Source organism: Gossypium raimondii, chromosome 12, assembly GCF_025698545.1.
Source record: "Gossypium raimondii isolate GPD5lz chromosome 12, ASM2569854v1, whole genome shotgun sequence".
Lineage (NCBI taxonomy): Eukaryota > Viridiplantae > Streptophyta > Magnoliopsida > Malvales > Malvaceae > Gossypium > Gossypium raimondii.
The window spans coordinates 8,123,075-8,137,673 of record NC_068576.1 but is presented as its reverse complement, the minus strand read 5'-3'; the positions used below and the strand labels follow the sequence as shown (position 1 = coordinate 8,137,673).

At 34.9% G+C, this 14,599-nt stretch overlaps 1 protein-coding gene across 1 annotated transcript; it reads left to right on the top strand.

Moving 5' to 3' along the window:
- Positions 1-967: 967 nt before the first annotated feature.
- LOC105763134 (uncharacterized) lies at positions 968-1,793 on the top strand. Its single transcript, XM_012581230.2, has one exon. The coding sequence runs from the start codon at positions 1,108-1,110 to the stop codon at positions 1,570-1,572; it is 465 nt and encodes a 154-aa protein (XP_012436684.1). The 5' UTR covers positions 968-1,107; the 3' UTR covers positions 1,573-1,793.
- Positions 1,794-14,599: the final 12,806 nt, after the last annotated feature.

Here is a 14,599-nt window from a genome sequence, read left to right as displayed (position 1 = left end):
ATTTCCCAACCGTACATTTTCATTCCATCCATCTTCCTTCTTTCTAGCATGATATATAATATATAATTTTATGCCAATAATAATTATGCATGTTAAAATATTATGTAAATGATAAACTAGCATTTGATTTCTATCAAAAAAATAATCCACGAGACAATCATATTTTAGGCATAATATGTTAAGTTCAATATAACTTAACCTTTGAATCTAATTCATGCAATACGAGTAAAACAATAAATTTGACGTACCTTTTCTCGTAATAATAATTTCTTCTAAATAGAAATTTGACAAGATCACTGACCTTGATGCAACAACATTTGTCAATAGCCATCCTCATAGTACCATGCTTGTAGTGGAATGTGAGTACGCAGTGAACAGACAAGCCTTCTTTGATTTCTCATAAATTGCGAAAATAGAACCTTAAAATTGTTGGTGTGTGGGGACAAAATAAATTGATGAGAAATTAACAAAGGCTTAAAGGCGTGTATCAATGTCACTTTCTTTAAAGTTCTATTCGTCTCATTTATATTATGGTGTGTAAAAGAGTTACTGGCAAATGAACCTTGAGGATAAATGAAGCCCAATGACTATCTATATTTCACACTGACGAAAACAATTCACTGAGCATTGAGCAGAGAATAACAAGGATATCAATTTCTATAAATAATTTTATAGAACAATTTAAGAATATAAAAAATGGTGGGAGAATAAAAAGAAACTTTGTTTCTATGTTTTTTTTATGTGTTATGTAAATACAATTTCACTCCTATTTATAAAAGGCGAATATCTCTTCGTAGGAGATAACCACCCAAATGAATACTCAAATTATAAATATAATTGAAAATATATATTGAAAAAGTTCCAACATAAAATCTATATAAAATGTCATTGTATTTTTTTTAAATAATACAAACAATCACCCCATGTATCTAACCAGTTTTATATATTTTAATTTAGATACACTATTAAGCCATGAACAGAATAGCAGGAGATAAAAAAAACTTAGTATGGTATAAGCGAGTGCCGTGTGGAAAAAGAGGGAATTTGGAATCGCAAATCGGTAGCGAAAGAGAAGAAAAATAGGACAAAAGCTTCGAAGAAGAAACAATGGGACGGTGGTGGAGTAAGTGTGTGGTGGCGTTCATGGCGTTGGCCCTCTTCTCTATCTCCGCCACAGCGAGGCCCTGCAAGACCTTCCTCATTTCCTCCTATTCCATCTCTTTCCATAACCCTAATGACCCTTCCTCCGCTGTCTCCTCCCGATTTGTCACCGTCTTCACTGAGATCGGTCAATTGAACCCCTTATCCATGCCCGCCGATACCAAGCCCTCCTACGTCTTCAGCTCCCTCCGTGATCGTAGTAGGGACATTCTCAGCGTTGTCGTCGCTCTCCTCTTCGGCGTCGGCTGCGGCTCTCTCACTGCCGCCGCCATCTACTTGGTCTGGATTATCTTCACGGCCCGTTGCGAGTACCATGAGGATGATGAGTCTGACGAAGAATTTAGCCCTAAAAAAATGGGGTATGTTAACATTCCTGCGAATCCTGCTGTTAACGTTAAGGAAGCCCTTTGATCAAATGCCATAGTTGTTATTAATTATTTAAATAAGTTCTCGGTTTGATTGTTCAGTACTTCGGTAAATCATGTCTATGTCTGTCTCTGACTTCTCATTTTATTTAAAGTTTCTTTTTTTAAAATATGTAATATGCAATCCAAGCACTTGTACTGTTATTGTATTACTCTGGACGCTATTTGCTGCTTGCTTTATTCTAATATGCTTTAATCTTTTTATCATTCTATGTGATGTCGATCTAAAGCCTTCATACAACATTTTAAGCTTATTATTAGTTTCTTATTGACCTACCTTTGATTGTGTAACGATTACATCTTTGTTCTATGGTATTGTGATCCTAGGATTGTTACCTCTTGGATGCTAATTTTATTATATTTCATGCGATTGCCTGCAAACGGTTTGTCTCATCAATCGACTGTCATCTGCACTTCTGTGGCATAAAATTATCTGGTACATGAAACCGAAAGAGGTGCTTGTATGTTGGTGATGCAGTTCTGTTGCTCATGATTATGAATCTTCTTTATCATATATATATATCACCTTAAGCAGTGTCGGTATCCTCTGTTTAATGTTTCCCGCTTTCCATTTGAAGATAAATTCAAAAGCACAGTGCCTAGAAATTGTTTCTGCAAACCTTAAGTTCTGTTATCTATACAATTGTAAAGTGATTTTAAGCATGGTAGTCTCTGTAAAACTTGGTTGTATTTGGCAACTGATTCAATTTCTCACCTCTCTAGGTTGAATCCTTGTGAAGATTAGTTTCTGATTGAGGAACATGACATTAAATATGGAGTTTAAGAGTGGCAGTACAGTATAAACTTCATGCTAGGAAACATTTTTTTTTTATAATTGCAGTTACTTAAGGATGGTTTAGGTATGAGGCTTACTTAGCATTTAAGCTAAAATAACTGAGTCAGTTGAAAGCTGAGATACTGAAGAAGATGTTAAGACTTAAGAAACGTGATTAGTAAGTTCTGTATTGCACTATTGCACTTTTTTGCCTTCCGTGTTAGTTTAAACTTTCATGGCTTAATTTTCTTGACTTCATTCTTTTTCTTAGGTGATGTATTTGTGATGTATTTGCTTTTGCTGCTCTCACACTTTCAGATGTTGAGAAAAATGAGGGGCATTATGTTATGATTATGTTAGTTGTTGCAATGAGCATGCATTTGGAATTCAAGAATCAGAATTCCAGCCATAAGCGTTTTATATACATATATATATATATGTTTGATAATATTTCAAGGGGAAAAAGGGAATGAAGTATCATATGATATGAGGTTAGAATGGTATGATTTAGGTATGTTTGATAGATGGATGGTTTGAGTTTGGCACGGTCTTTCTTTTAAGGGCATTTAATAGCTTCCTGTGTTCAAATTAATGGCCGATGCCTAGCTTTAGCCTTGGCTTTGCCCGTAGAGATTTCTATTTGTTTTGTTGATTGCTTTGCTATTATGATTTACGAGGTGGTGGTGGTGTAGCTGTTGATATTTCTTATATTGGATTCCCAGGTGCACATTTTAGAGTGCACTATAACTGCAGTAGTTATACTGTAAGATAATGCCTTAGACCGTGGATTGTTTTTATTGTTAGTATTATTGTCTCCTCCACCATGCCTGGGGATTTTAAATCTTTTTACAAATTTTATTTTAATTCATACTAAAATAATTTTAAAAAAACTATATTTATTCTTTTTTTGTTAATTATGAAAATGTTTTTATTATTTAAAATTGAGAATAGACTTTAAATTAATTGGTGAGTTAATCTCTAGATGAATCATTTCAAATATATCATTTAAATATAAAAATATTTTGTTGATATGATGTGAATACTTAATATTTTTAATCAATCTGCAAGTGAAGGTGTGAAATTAACTACTTTAAGTAGATTATTTTAAATAAGCAAAAAAGTTAAAATATTAAGTAGAAATCTTAAATCGATTTGCAAATTGCTGTACGGATTAACTTTTTTATATAATTTTAAATTAAATTAAAATTAATTATTTCAATTATTTTTCTCCTATTAACTTTTTTTAACTGGTTGGTTGTGAAAGTTAACATGTGAACCAACCAATTTAAATATATCATTTAAAATTAAATTTAATTTATTTAATACATTATCAATAGCGCTTTTAGACTTCATAAGTGGGTTCTATTAGACCATGTTTGATTTAGGGTATAAAAGAAAATTTCAAAAATTAAAAGAGGACATGTATCAATATTTGAACCTTCTAATATAATTAAACATTTCATTGACAATGTATTAAATATTATCTATGAAAATAAAATTAATTAAATAAATTAAAATTAATTTATAAAATGATTTTTCCCAAAATTGAGACACCATGATAAATTATTTAAATAATTTTAAATTTGATGTCTTAAAAATAAAATAATATAAGTTGACATACAACATAAAAAAATTGACATAATGCAGAAAAATATCAATACCATAAAATACATACAAAGTAAAGCTCACCTACAAAAGAAGAGAAACAGACACCTGCTTTGGTGTTATTTGTTTTATGTTTGAACTGCTATAACGTGTAAATAATTTTATATATATATATATATATATATATTTGTCATATTTATTTTATTTTGTGTTAATATAATTCTTAATTTTTAACTTAACTGTCGAGACCGTTTTTTTGAAAACAAAAATTTTAGTTTCGACTTAAAAATAAAAATAAAATATGGAGTCGCCACCGATCCTTTATTGAGGTGTGATCGGCCCACCTTAAAAATAATTTTGGTCTGCGAAATTCGAGAAAACAGGCTCGGGAGCCAGTTACGCACGAGGAAGGATTAGCACCCTCGTAACGCCCAAAATTGGTACCAAATTGATTTTTTTAATGCCTTGGTGTCGAAAATTTGAAAAGATTTTAAAAGGAAACTTTTTATTTCATGAATGGATTAAAATAATAAGACAATTCTTATTTCAAAGAAATAAAACACCACACCCGAGAAGTTAGGGCACAATGTTTTAAATCTTCAAAATACCGAATATTGCCTTTTGTTTTGAAAATTCTTATTTCGGAAGAAAATGTCATGACCAGTAAGTTAGGACCCAACATTTTGAATTCCCGAGAATAAGTTTTTATTTAAAATTTGAATTTATTACAAAACAAATATTTGGCTTTCTAAACTCATCGAAAAATAATCGCGATCCAGTAAGTTAGAACACGATCTTTCACGAGAATCATGAATGCCAAACATTTTGGAGTTTATAAAATAGGATCATTTAAATACTTTGAGAAAATCAAAATATATGTTTTTAAAATGGATGCTAAAAAGGTTAAGGCATAACATGAAACGAATACTCTAATTTTAAATATAAATGAATAAGTATTTACAAATACATATACAAGTAGATATAATATACAAATAAATTTAGAGATATGCGTACACATATATTTAATGCATACATAGAAGTGTACATATAAAAAGAAGGTAAAGAAATATATACAACAAGCTCACAATAGTTTCTAAGAATATGCATGCAAAACACGTGTATGTATATGTGAAAATTGTGAAGATAACAAATATCAAAATACACATATGTATATATATTTACAAAGAAAAGTATAAGTATATAAATAAAAAAACAAAATAAAATAAAAAACATATGTACATAAATATTTTTTTAAAACCAAAAAAAACTATAAAAAGTTTTTATTTATATATGTGAAAATAAGAAAACAAAATAATAATAAAATGTATAAAATACATAGGTATATTATATACTTTTAAAAAAAAGTGCATATATGTATATATTACATAAAAGCCATGCGTATGCACATGTATTATAAAACCATGCATGAATGTTATAAAATAATAATAATTACGTATATAACATGTGCATATAAAACATTTAAATAAATATATAGTATATACATATTTATAAAAGTAAAAGGTTTTGGAATTAAAAAGAAAAAAATGTTTCTATGTACACGTAAATAATAATTGAAAATAATAAATAATAATAAAAAACAAGTATAATATAATAATAATAAAATAATAAAATAGTTCAAAAAAATGGATTAAATTGAACAAAAGACGAAAAAATGGGGCAAATTTGAAATAAATGAAAAAAAAAACTTGAATGCGCAGGAAACAATGGAGGACCGAAAGGGAAATTATTCTCGTCCTTCCAAAACGCCGCGCAGCAAGGGACCAAATTGAAACAAAAATTAAATGTGCGGCCCAATTTCTAAAAAACAAAACAAGTTGATTGAAATGCGCTGCAAACAGGAGGGGGCAATTGCGCAAATATCCCCCAAGATTCAAAACGCGCGGATCCTCCCCGGGTCGGGTCAACGCGCGGGTCACACTAGGCTTAAAACGACGCCGTTTTGAATATTGTTTAAAACCAAACTTTTGCCCTCCAAAATCAATTGAAACCGAATGGAAAAAAAAAATAAAACATAAAAAAAAAATCTCTGGTGCTCTGCTAGGGTTTAAACCCTAGTGTCCTCGCGCCGCCGCTCAATCGGCCCTCTCACCAAACTCCGATCATGACAGAGATGGCGGTGGCACGGCGTTTTCAGGTATGTTTTCCTCCCTTTTTGTTATTTCAAATGAAATAAAATGAAAATAAAGAAAAAAAATGTAAAAACGATAAACACTTTTAACAATAAAAAAGAAATCACCTTTAAAACAAAACAAGTTTTTGCTGCTTTTATTCTAATCCGTCCCCTTTACAGATTACAAAAGGGCCTTTTATAGCCCGAAAACAAAAGCAAAAAACCAATATAATTTGCTATTTTGCTATTTTATTTTTTCTCGAACTCTTTGAGTCCGTGTTTGCAGGTATCACGGAGCGTTCGTGGAGGAATGGCCCCGAGGCGTGCGGCGGTTGGATGCTTGCTGGCGGCATCAGGGCAGACATGCGGCTAGGGTTTATTTTTCACTTAGGTTTTTTAGTTGCTGGGCTAAGGACTATTTTGGGCTGTTTTTTTATGTCTGGGCCTGAGTCAATTAGGCCCTATTACAGCTGCCCCTCTTTGCTCATTGTCGTGTAACGGGAATAGAGCAAAGACTACAAGGCCCAATTGTGCCCAGTCTTATTGAGCCTCAGCCTCTTTAATGCTTCTATTCTTTAAGTAACCTCGTTCCTTCCTACTGCATCCTCAGAGGTATAGGAACTGGTGCTCCAATCTACTCCACTGGAACGTCAGGGAGATAGGATTCATATGTTGTAGCTCCTCAAAAGAACAAAATTTGCTATCTTTACTCTGTTCCACTGCAACTTCAGGGAGATAAGACTTATAGCTTCAACTTGTTCTGCTACAACTTAAGGGTAAATCTGACGTGATCTGCTCTACTGCAACTTCAGAGAGATGAGATCTGCGGTTTTAATCCACTCCATTGCAACTTCAAGGAGATGGGATTGGTTACTTTTGTCTGCTCCCCTGCAACTTCAGGGAGACAAGACTCGTATCTTCGATCTACTTCTCCACCAGTATGGGAAGACAATATCTGTATTTTTCGATCTACTTCACGCCAATACATGAAGACAAGATCTGCTTTTTCCAATCGATTCCACTGCCGACCAGGGGAATTGAATTACTGGCTTCAATATACTCCACTGCAACCTCAGGGAGGTAAAATCTGCCATCTTTGATCTGCTTCACTACTGCTTAGGGAGATAAGATCTGTAATCTTCACTCTATTCCACTGTTGCCCAGGGAGATAGAATTACTGTCTTCAATGTACTCCACTGCAACCTCAGGGAGGTAAAATCCACCATCTTTGATCTGCTCCACTACTGCTTAAAGAGACAAGATCTGAAATCTTCAATCTATTCCGCTGCTGCCCAGGGAAGTAGAATTACTGGCTTCAATGTACTCCACTGCAACTTCAGGGAGGTAAAATCTGCCATCTTCGATCTGCTCCACTACTGCTTAGGGAGGCAAGATCTGTAATCTTCAATCTATTCCGCTGCTGCCCAGGGAAGTAGAATTACTGGCTTCAATGTACTCCACTGCAACTTCAGGGAGGTAAAATCCGCCATCTTCGATCTGCTCCACTACTGCTTAGGGAGGCAAGATCTAAAATATTCAATCTATTCCGCTGCTGCCCAGGGAAGTAGAATTACTGGCTTCAATGTACTCCACTGTAACCGCAGGGAGGTAAAATCTGCCATCTTTGATCTGCTCCACTGTCGATGCAGGAAGGCAAGATCTGTTATCATCACTGATCTGTTCTCTGGGGAACATGACCTGTATAATGAACTTTATGAACCTAATTATGCCTAGTGATTAGGATGTCATGATCAGAATGAATCAAATGCTCCTAACTAGACATGTATGAATGACATTTGAATGAATGCAGAATGTCATGAAAATGATATTTTAACGCTTGGGTTATTATTACTCCAAGTTTATTAAGGTTTCATCACTAATGTGTTATAACACCTTTTTGCTCAGCTGGCGTCTCCAAAAAACACTTAGTCAGATTGCCCCACTGTAACCTTCAAAGTTTAATCCATTAGGATGCAAAAATTTGTACCATCTTTCTCCCGTTGTAAACCAAGATGTAAAAGATTTGGCCTTTTCTCAATCCTCTGCTATCACAATTCAAGGATACAGGATGTGAAACTCTTTGGTCTCTTACACCATTCCCAGGGTGTTGTACCAAATGCTCAAACACAAATGAAGAAATCTTCTCCAAGAGCAACTTCTTCTTGTTATTCGGTGGTCATTTGCTAGCTTGTTCATTGAAGCTTTGTCACAACCATGACATCTTGCCATTTTGATCAATCGATGTTTTAGACAGCAAAAACTCAAAGGGATAGTCTGAATTTAGACCTTTCCTTATCAGATTTCCAACCTGGTGCGTTCTAAACAATAGTCTTGTTTGAGGTTCCTATATTATTCAGAAACTTCTAGAGTAATATGCAAAACTTCCCTTGTAAAAGTTTTATTAGTCTATTAATCATTATTCTAATGCCACATACTTGCAAAAATATCATGGATAAGAATAGAGTTGGCTCTGAGCATAGCTCGAAATGAATAAATTATCAAGGATAATAAAGATGGATAACAAAGAAATTGATTTAGGAATGTGTATCTTGGCAATGAATGAAGTGTTCCAAGAATAGCAAAAATGGTATAAGGATTAGGTGCCCCAGACATCGCAGCTTGAACTTCTCTGTACAAACTTCCTAAAGACCATTCTGAGCTTAACATGTGTTTAGGAGATCTATAGTACTTTGTCGATGCCCCAAGATGCCGCTTACCCTTTCCTATTGATTCAGGTATAGCAAAACCACTGTATGCCCCGCTCTGATCAGTATTTGAGCTGCTCCGATAATCTCATGCCCCATTCCGATCAATATTTGAGCCGCCTTTTTTGGGTTTTCAACTCAAATCCCCTTTGGTCTAAGGCGCCCTTTGCGGGTTTTCACCTTAGCCTCTCCTCTTTTTTTTTTTTGGAATCAAAATGCCCTTTGCAGGTTTTCACCTTGGTTCCTTCCCTTCTTCAAGTAAAGTATCTCTTGACCGAATCTGAATTTACTGGATTAGGCAAGTTTCTTCTATCCATTTCAGCCAGGATTAGGGCTCCTCCCCAAAAGGCCTTTTTTACAACGTAAGGACCCTTCGGCATCCATTTCCCCCTAAAATCTTTTTGTAGAGGAAGAATTTTTCTCAACACCAGGTCCCTCTCGTGAAATTCTCTGGGTCGGACCTTCTTGTTGTAGGCTCGCATCATTCTTTTCTAGTGCATCTGACCATGCTGAATAGCCTTTAGCATTTTCCTTCAATTAGGTTCAACTAATCGTGTCAGGATTGGATCTTCATCTTACTTTAGCTCAGCCAAAACTCAAAAAGAAAGAATTGCAACTTCAATAGAAAAAATCGTGATGAACTAAAGAGAGAGGCACTACTCCGGTAGAGTTTTCACTACATCATTCATGATATTAATCTTGAACATACTGCAAATTTCTGATATCGTGCTGTTGTTCAGATTGCAATAACAGTGCTTAACCTGGGCAATCCTAGTATGGCCATGCGTAGACATCTTTGAATTCTTGAAGTAACTCAATAACGTCTTACTTTATTTCTTCGGTCATGCATGCTCCCTCAAGGTCACAGTCTCTATTGTCTCATTTGTTTCTCTTATTGCTTTACCATCATCAACAAGTCAGGAGATAAGCTACAATTTATGACATCTTCAAAGTCATGAGATCCCTCTAAACACATGTCTCATTCTAAAAGCAATTTTGAGTCTGTAGCAGCGTCACTCATGTCATTGATATTTGGGGATCCATAGTGGGTACCAAAGAATGTACAAAAGAATGTATGATGAATGAATGAATGAATGGTTTGGCAGAAAAAATCCAAAAAAAAAAATGAAAAAACGTAAAGAATGAAAGAACATTTGCTCAAAGATGATTGCAATAATGTATTTCATTAAAATAATAATGTTCAGACGTGAGCCTATTTCACAAAGAAATCCTTATTGCTTCTAGGCTGAAAGCAACAAGTGTGTTCTGAACATTACTCTAACAGACTCTAAATACTTCAGGGGTTTCCTCCGCAGTCTCATTATTTAGAACACCTCTATCTAACAAGGACCCTTTAAATTGTGTCTGCATATATGGCATCGATGTGCAAATTTCTCACCACTTCTTCATACATTGCAGTCCCTCCATCCTCAATCATGATTGGGTAGCGGATTTCCTGCGCTAGACGAGTCACCAAACTTGACAATACCCATGTTGATAAGTCTTTCAACTTGCTTCTTGAAGGCAGTGCAATTCTCGATTGAGTGCCCTGTAATTCCCGCATGGTAGTCACATTGTGCGTTCGCATCATACCACTTGGGATACGGAGGTTGTGGGGGTTTTATGTAGGAAGGAAAAACAACGTGTGCATCGAATAAACTTTGGTACAGCTCCTTATATGACATCGGAATTGGCGTGAACTGGAGCTTCTTAGTACCTGGTTTCACTCCAGATTCCTGTCTCAATGAACTTTGTTGACTAGCAACCCCCTTTCCTGGATGACTCACAGTAACTGATTTAGAGTAACCCGTGTTGTTCACCTCATTTTCTCTTCTCTTTGGGACTAACCTCTTGTTACTCTCCTCTGCATCAATTTTCCCGCTCCTTATAGCGCTCTCAATCATTTCACCATTCATGACTATGTCAGGAAAGCTTTTTATGGCACTTCCTAACATATGTGTAATGAACGGGGCTTTCAGGGTGTTAATGAATAGCATGGTCATTTCCTTTTCCAGGAGTGGTGGCTGAACTTGGACTGCGACCTCCCTCCATCTCTGTGCATACTGCCTAAAGCTTTCGCTCGGTTTCTTCTCCATATTCTGAAGGGTGATTCTATCAGGAGCCATGTCTGTCACATGACTATATTGTTTCATGAATGCTTGCGCCAAGTCCCTCCACGAACCAACCGTGGCACGGCTCAACTGATTGTACCATTTGGATGCTGCCCCTGCAAGGCTGTCTTGGAAACAATGTATCAAGAGTTGGTCGTTGTTAACATATCCCGCCATTCGTCTACAGAACATGGTAATGTGAGCTTCTGGGCAGCTTGTCCCATTGTACTTTTCGAATTCAGGCATCTTAAACTTATGAGGGAGTACTAAATCTGGCACTAAACTCAGCTCTTTTACATCAATGCCTCGATAACTTTCAGTGACCTCCATCGCCTTGAACTTCTCCTCGAGCCACCTACACCTTTCCTCTAACTGTTTCAGTAACTCCTCCTTCATTCTTTCCTTCTCAACCACTTCATCAAAGTCAGGAATGGCAGAGTTAACAGGATTATTTTCAGGATTAGAACCCGGCCCAGTTTGGAGGTTCGAAATACCAGCCCAAAACTGTTGAGGCCTGATAGTGACAGTAGATTTGCGCGGGTATTCAGCTTGGGCTCGCATATGTGGAGGGGTAAAACCTGGAGGGTAAAGAATTTCATCATCATTTCCCTCATCGACATTTGCCATGGGGCCCTTTCCTTTATCACTTCCCTTAGTTATCAGTTGGGTTAACTTTGCCACTATATCTTCTTGGGATTCTCGCATCTTCTCAGACATCTCTTGTTTCATCTTGTCTAACCGCTCCTGCATTTGTAGCTGAAGTCGGTCTTGCATCTCCTTCTTGTACTGTTCGAGCTTTTCTAATCTCTGATCCATATCTTTTGTCTTTGCTCGAGTGCCGTATCGGTGTTGGGTTGGTTGGTTGGATTCCAGGTTAACTGAGCAATGATTTTAGTTAATTAGGATCTTTGTATAATCTTTGATGCATATGATGTAATGAAATGTGAATGCATGAAATGAATGCATAAAGAGACGTTGATTCTGATTCAATTCCATTTAGAAAACCTTACTAGAGGACAAATTTCTTTACATAAAGCGGATATATATACGGCTTTGCCCTCATACTCGAAGCAAAGACATCTTCTCCTTTTTCATCCGGATGTTAAGATAAACCTCGCAAACTTCCAAAGGATGTCACTGCTAGCTCCTTCTGCTTGATTCTGGTCGCAATCTGTTGTCTGCCTATCCTTGCAATGCTCACTAGCTTCTTTAAGAAATTTGGAATATTAAAAGCTCTTAGACAATCATCTTGAATCCTCGGGCCCCGAAGTAAAGTCACGAATTCTTCCATCGCCCTTCTTGTATTTCTCGGAATATATTCAGGCTGCCGTACTATTTTCCATTTTATCAAGAAACCCGTTTTCTTATGATAGGCTTTCTAATCTAGTAATCGAATATGAACCAACGTCTTTATAATGAAATGTCATGCAATTATGATGTCATGCAATCAAAACAAAAGAAACCCAAGTCAGTATCACATATAAAAATATAATCCAATATAAAATAACAAGAACACTTATTTAGGAATCTACTAGGGTTCGGTATAGTTCTACCTAGGGCAAGTTACTAAAGCTCACTATATGAGGTTTAGTTTCTAGAGTAAGGGTACCCGAACCAGCAGATTCCTCGATCCTCACCCATTATAGGCTCATATGGAACGAGTTCAGTTCAGGGGGACACATTTCCCTATGGCTGCACGGAGATGAAAATCTCACGAAGACGTAGGTACGGATGTATCCCGGAAGCGGTCCATTATCCTGCACGGAGGTGAAAACCTCATGAAGGACTAGTTTCTCGCTCCCACTTAAGGGTAAAATGCAAAATGCAAATGCAAAGTTGCCAAAGTTCCATGATAAAACATCAATGAGTGCAAAGGGAAAATTTTTAAAAACTTTTTGATTTTCGACACAAAAACAAATATGATCAGTTTATGGCTCGACTCTCTTATGTCCCCAGTGGAGTCGCCAAGCTGTCGAGACCGTTTTTTTGAAAACAAAAATTTTACTTTCGACTTAAAAATAAAAACAAAATCTAGAGTCGCCACCGATCCTTTATTGAGGTGTGATCGGCCCACCTTAAAAATAATTTTGGTCTGCGAAATTCGAGAAAACAGGCTCGGGAGCCAGTTACGCACGAGGAAGGATTAGCACCCTCGTAACGCCCAAAATTGGTACCAAATTGATTTTTTTAATGCCTTGGTGTCGAAAATTTGAAAAGATTTTAAAAGGAAACTTTTTATTTCATGAATGGATTAAAATAATAAGACAATTCTTATTTCAAAGAAATAAAACACCACACCCAGTAAGTTAGGGCACAATGTTTTTAAATCTTCAAAATACCCGAATATTGCCTTTTGTTTTGAAAATTCTTATTTCGGAAGAAAATGTCATGACCGATGAAGTTAGGACCCAATATTTTGAATTCGAGAATAAGTTTTATTTAAAATTTGAATTTATTGCAAAACAAATATTTGGCTTTCTAAACTCATCGAAAAATAATCGCGATCCAGTAAGTTAGGACACGATCTTTCACGAGAATCATGAATGCCAAACATTTTGGAGTTTATAAAATAGGATCATTTAAATACTTTGAGAAAATCAAAATATATGTTTTTAAAATGGATGCTAAAAGGTTAAGGCATAACATGAAACGAATACTCTAATTTTAAATATAAATGAATAAGTATTTACAAATACATATACAAGTAGATATAATATACAAATAAATTTACAGATATATGTACACATATATTTAATGCATACATAGAAGTGTACATATAAAAAGAAGGTAAAGAAATATATACAACAAGCTCACAATAGTTTTAAGAATATGCATGCAAAACACGTGTATGTATATGTGAAAATTGTGAAGATAACAAATATCAAAATACACATATGTATATATATTTACCAAGAAAAGTATAAGTATATCGTAAAAAAACAAAATAAAAATAAAAAACATATGTACATAAATATTTTTTAAAAAACCAAAAAAAACTATAAAAAGTTTTATTTATATATGTGAAAATAAGAAAACAAAATAATAAAAAATGTATAAAATACATAGGTATATTATATACTTTTAAAAAAAGTGCATATATGTATATATTATATAAAAGCCATGCGTATGCACATGTATTATAAAAACCATGCATGAATGTTATAAAATAATAATAATTACGTATATAACATGTGCATATAAAACATTTAAATAAATATATAGTATATACATATTTATAAAAGTAAAAGGTTTTGGAATTAAAAAGAAAAAAAATGTTTGTATGTACACGTAAATAATAATTGAAAATAATAAATAATAATAAAAAACAAGTATAATATAATAATAAAATAATAAAATAGTTCAAAAAAATGGATTAAATTGAACAAAAGACGAAAAAATGGGGCAAATTTGAAATAAATGAAAAAAAAACTTGAATGCGCAGGAAACAATGGAGGACCGAAAGGAAAATTATTCCCGTCCTTCCAAAACGCCGCGCAGCAAGGGACCAAATTGAAACAAAAATTAAATGTGCGGCCCAATTTCTAAAAAACAAAACAAGTTAATTGAAATGCGCTGCAAACAGGAGGGGGCAATTGCGCAAATATCCCCCAAGATTCAAAACGCGCGGATCCTCCCCGGGTCGGGTCAACGCGCGGGTCACACTAGGCTTAAAACGACGCCGTTTT

Excerpts from the sequence above, each read along its gene's own strand:
- LOC105763134 (XM_012581230.2), top strand. The coding sequence starts at position 1,108 with ATGGGACGGTGGTGGAGTAAGTGTGTGGTGGCGTTCATGGCGTTGGCC.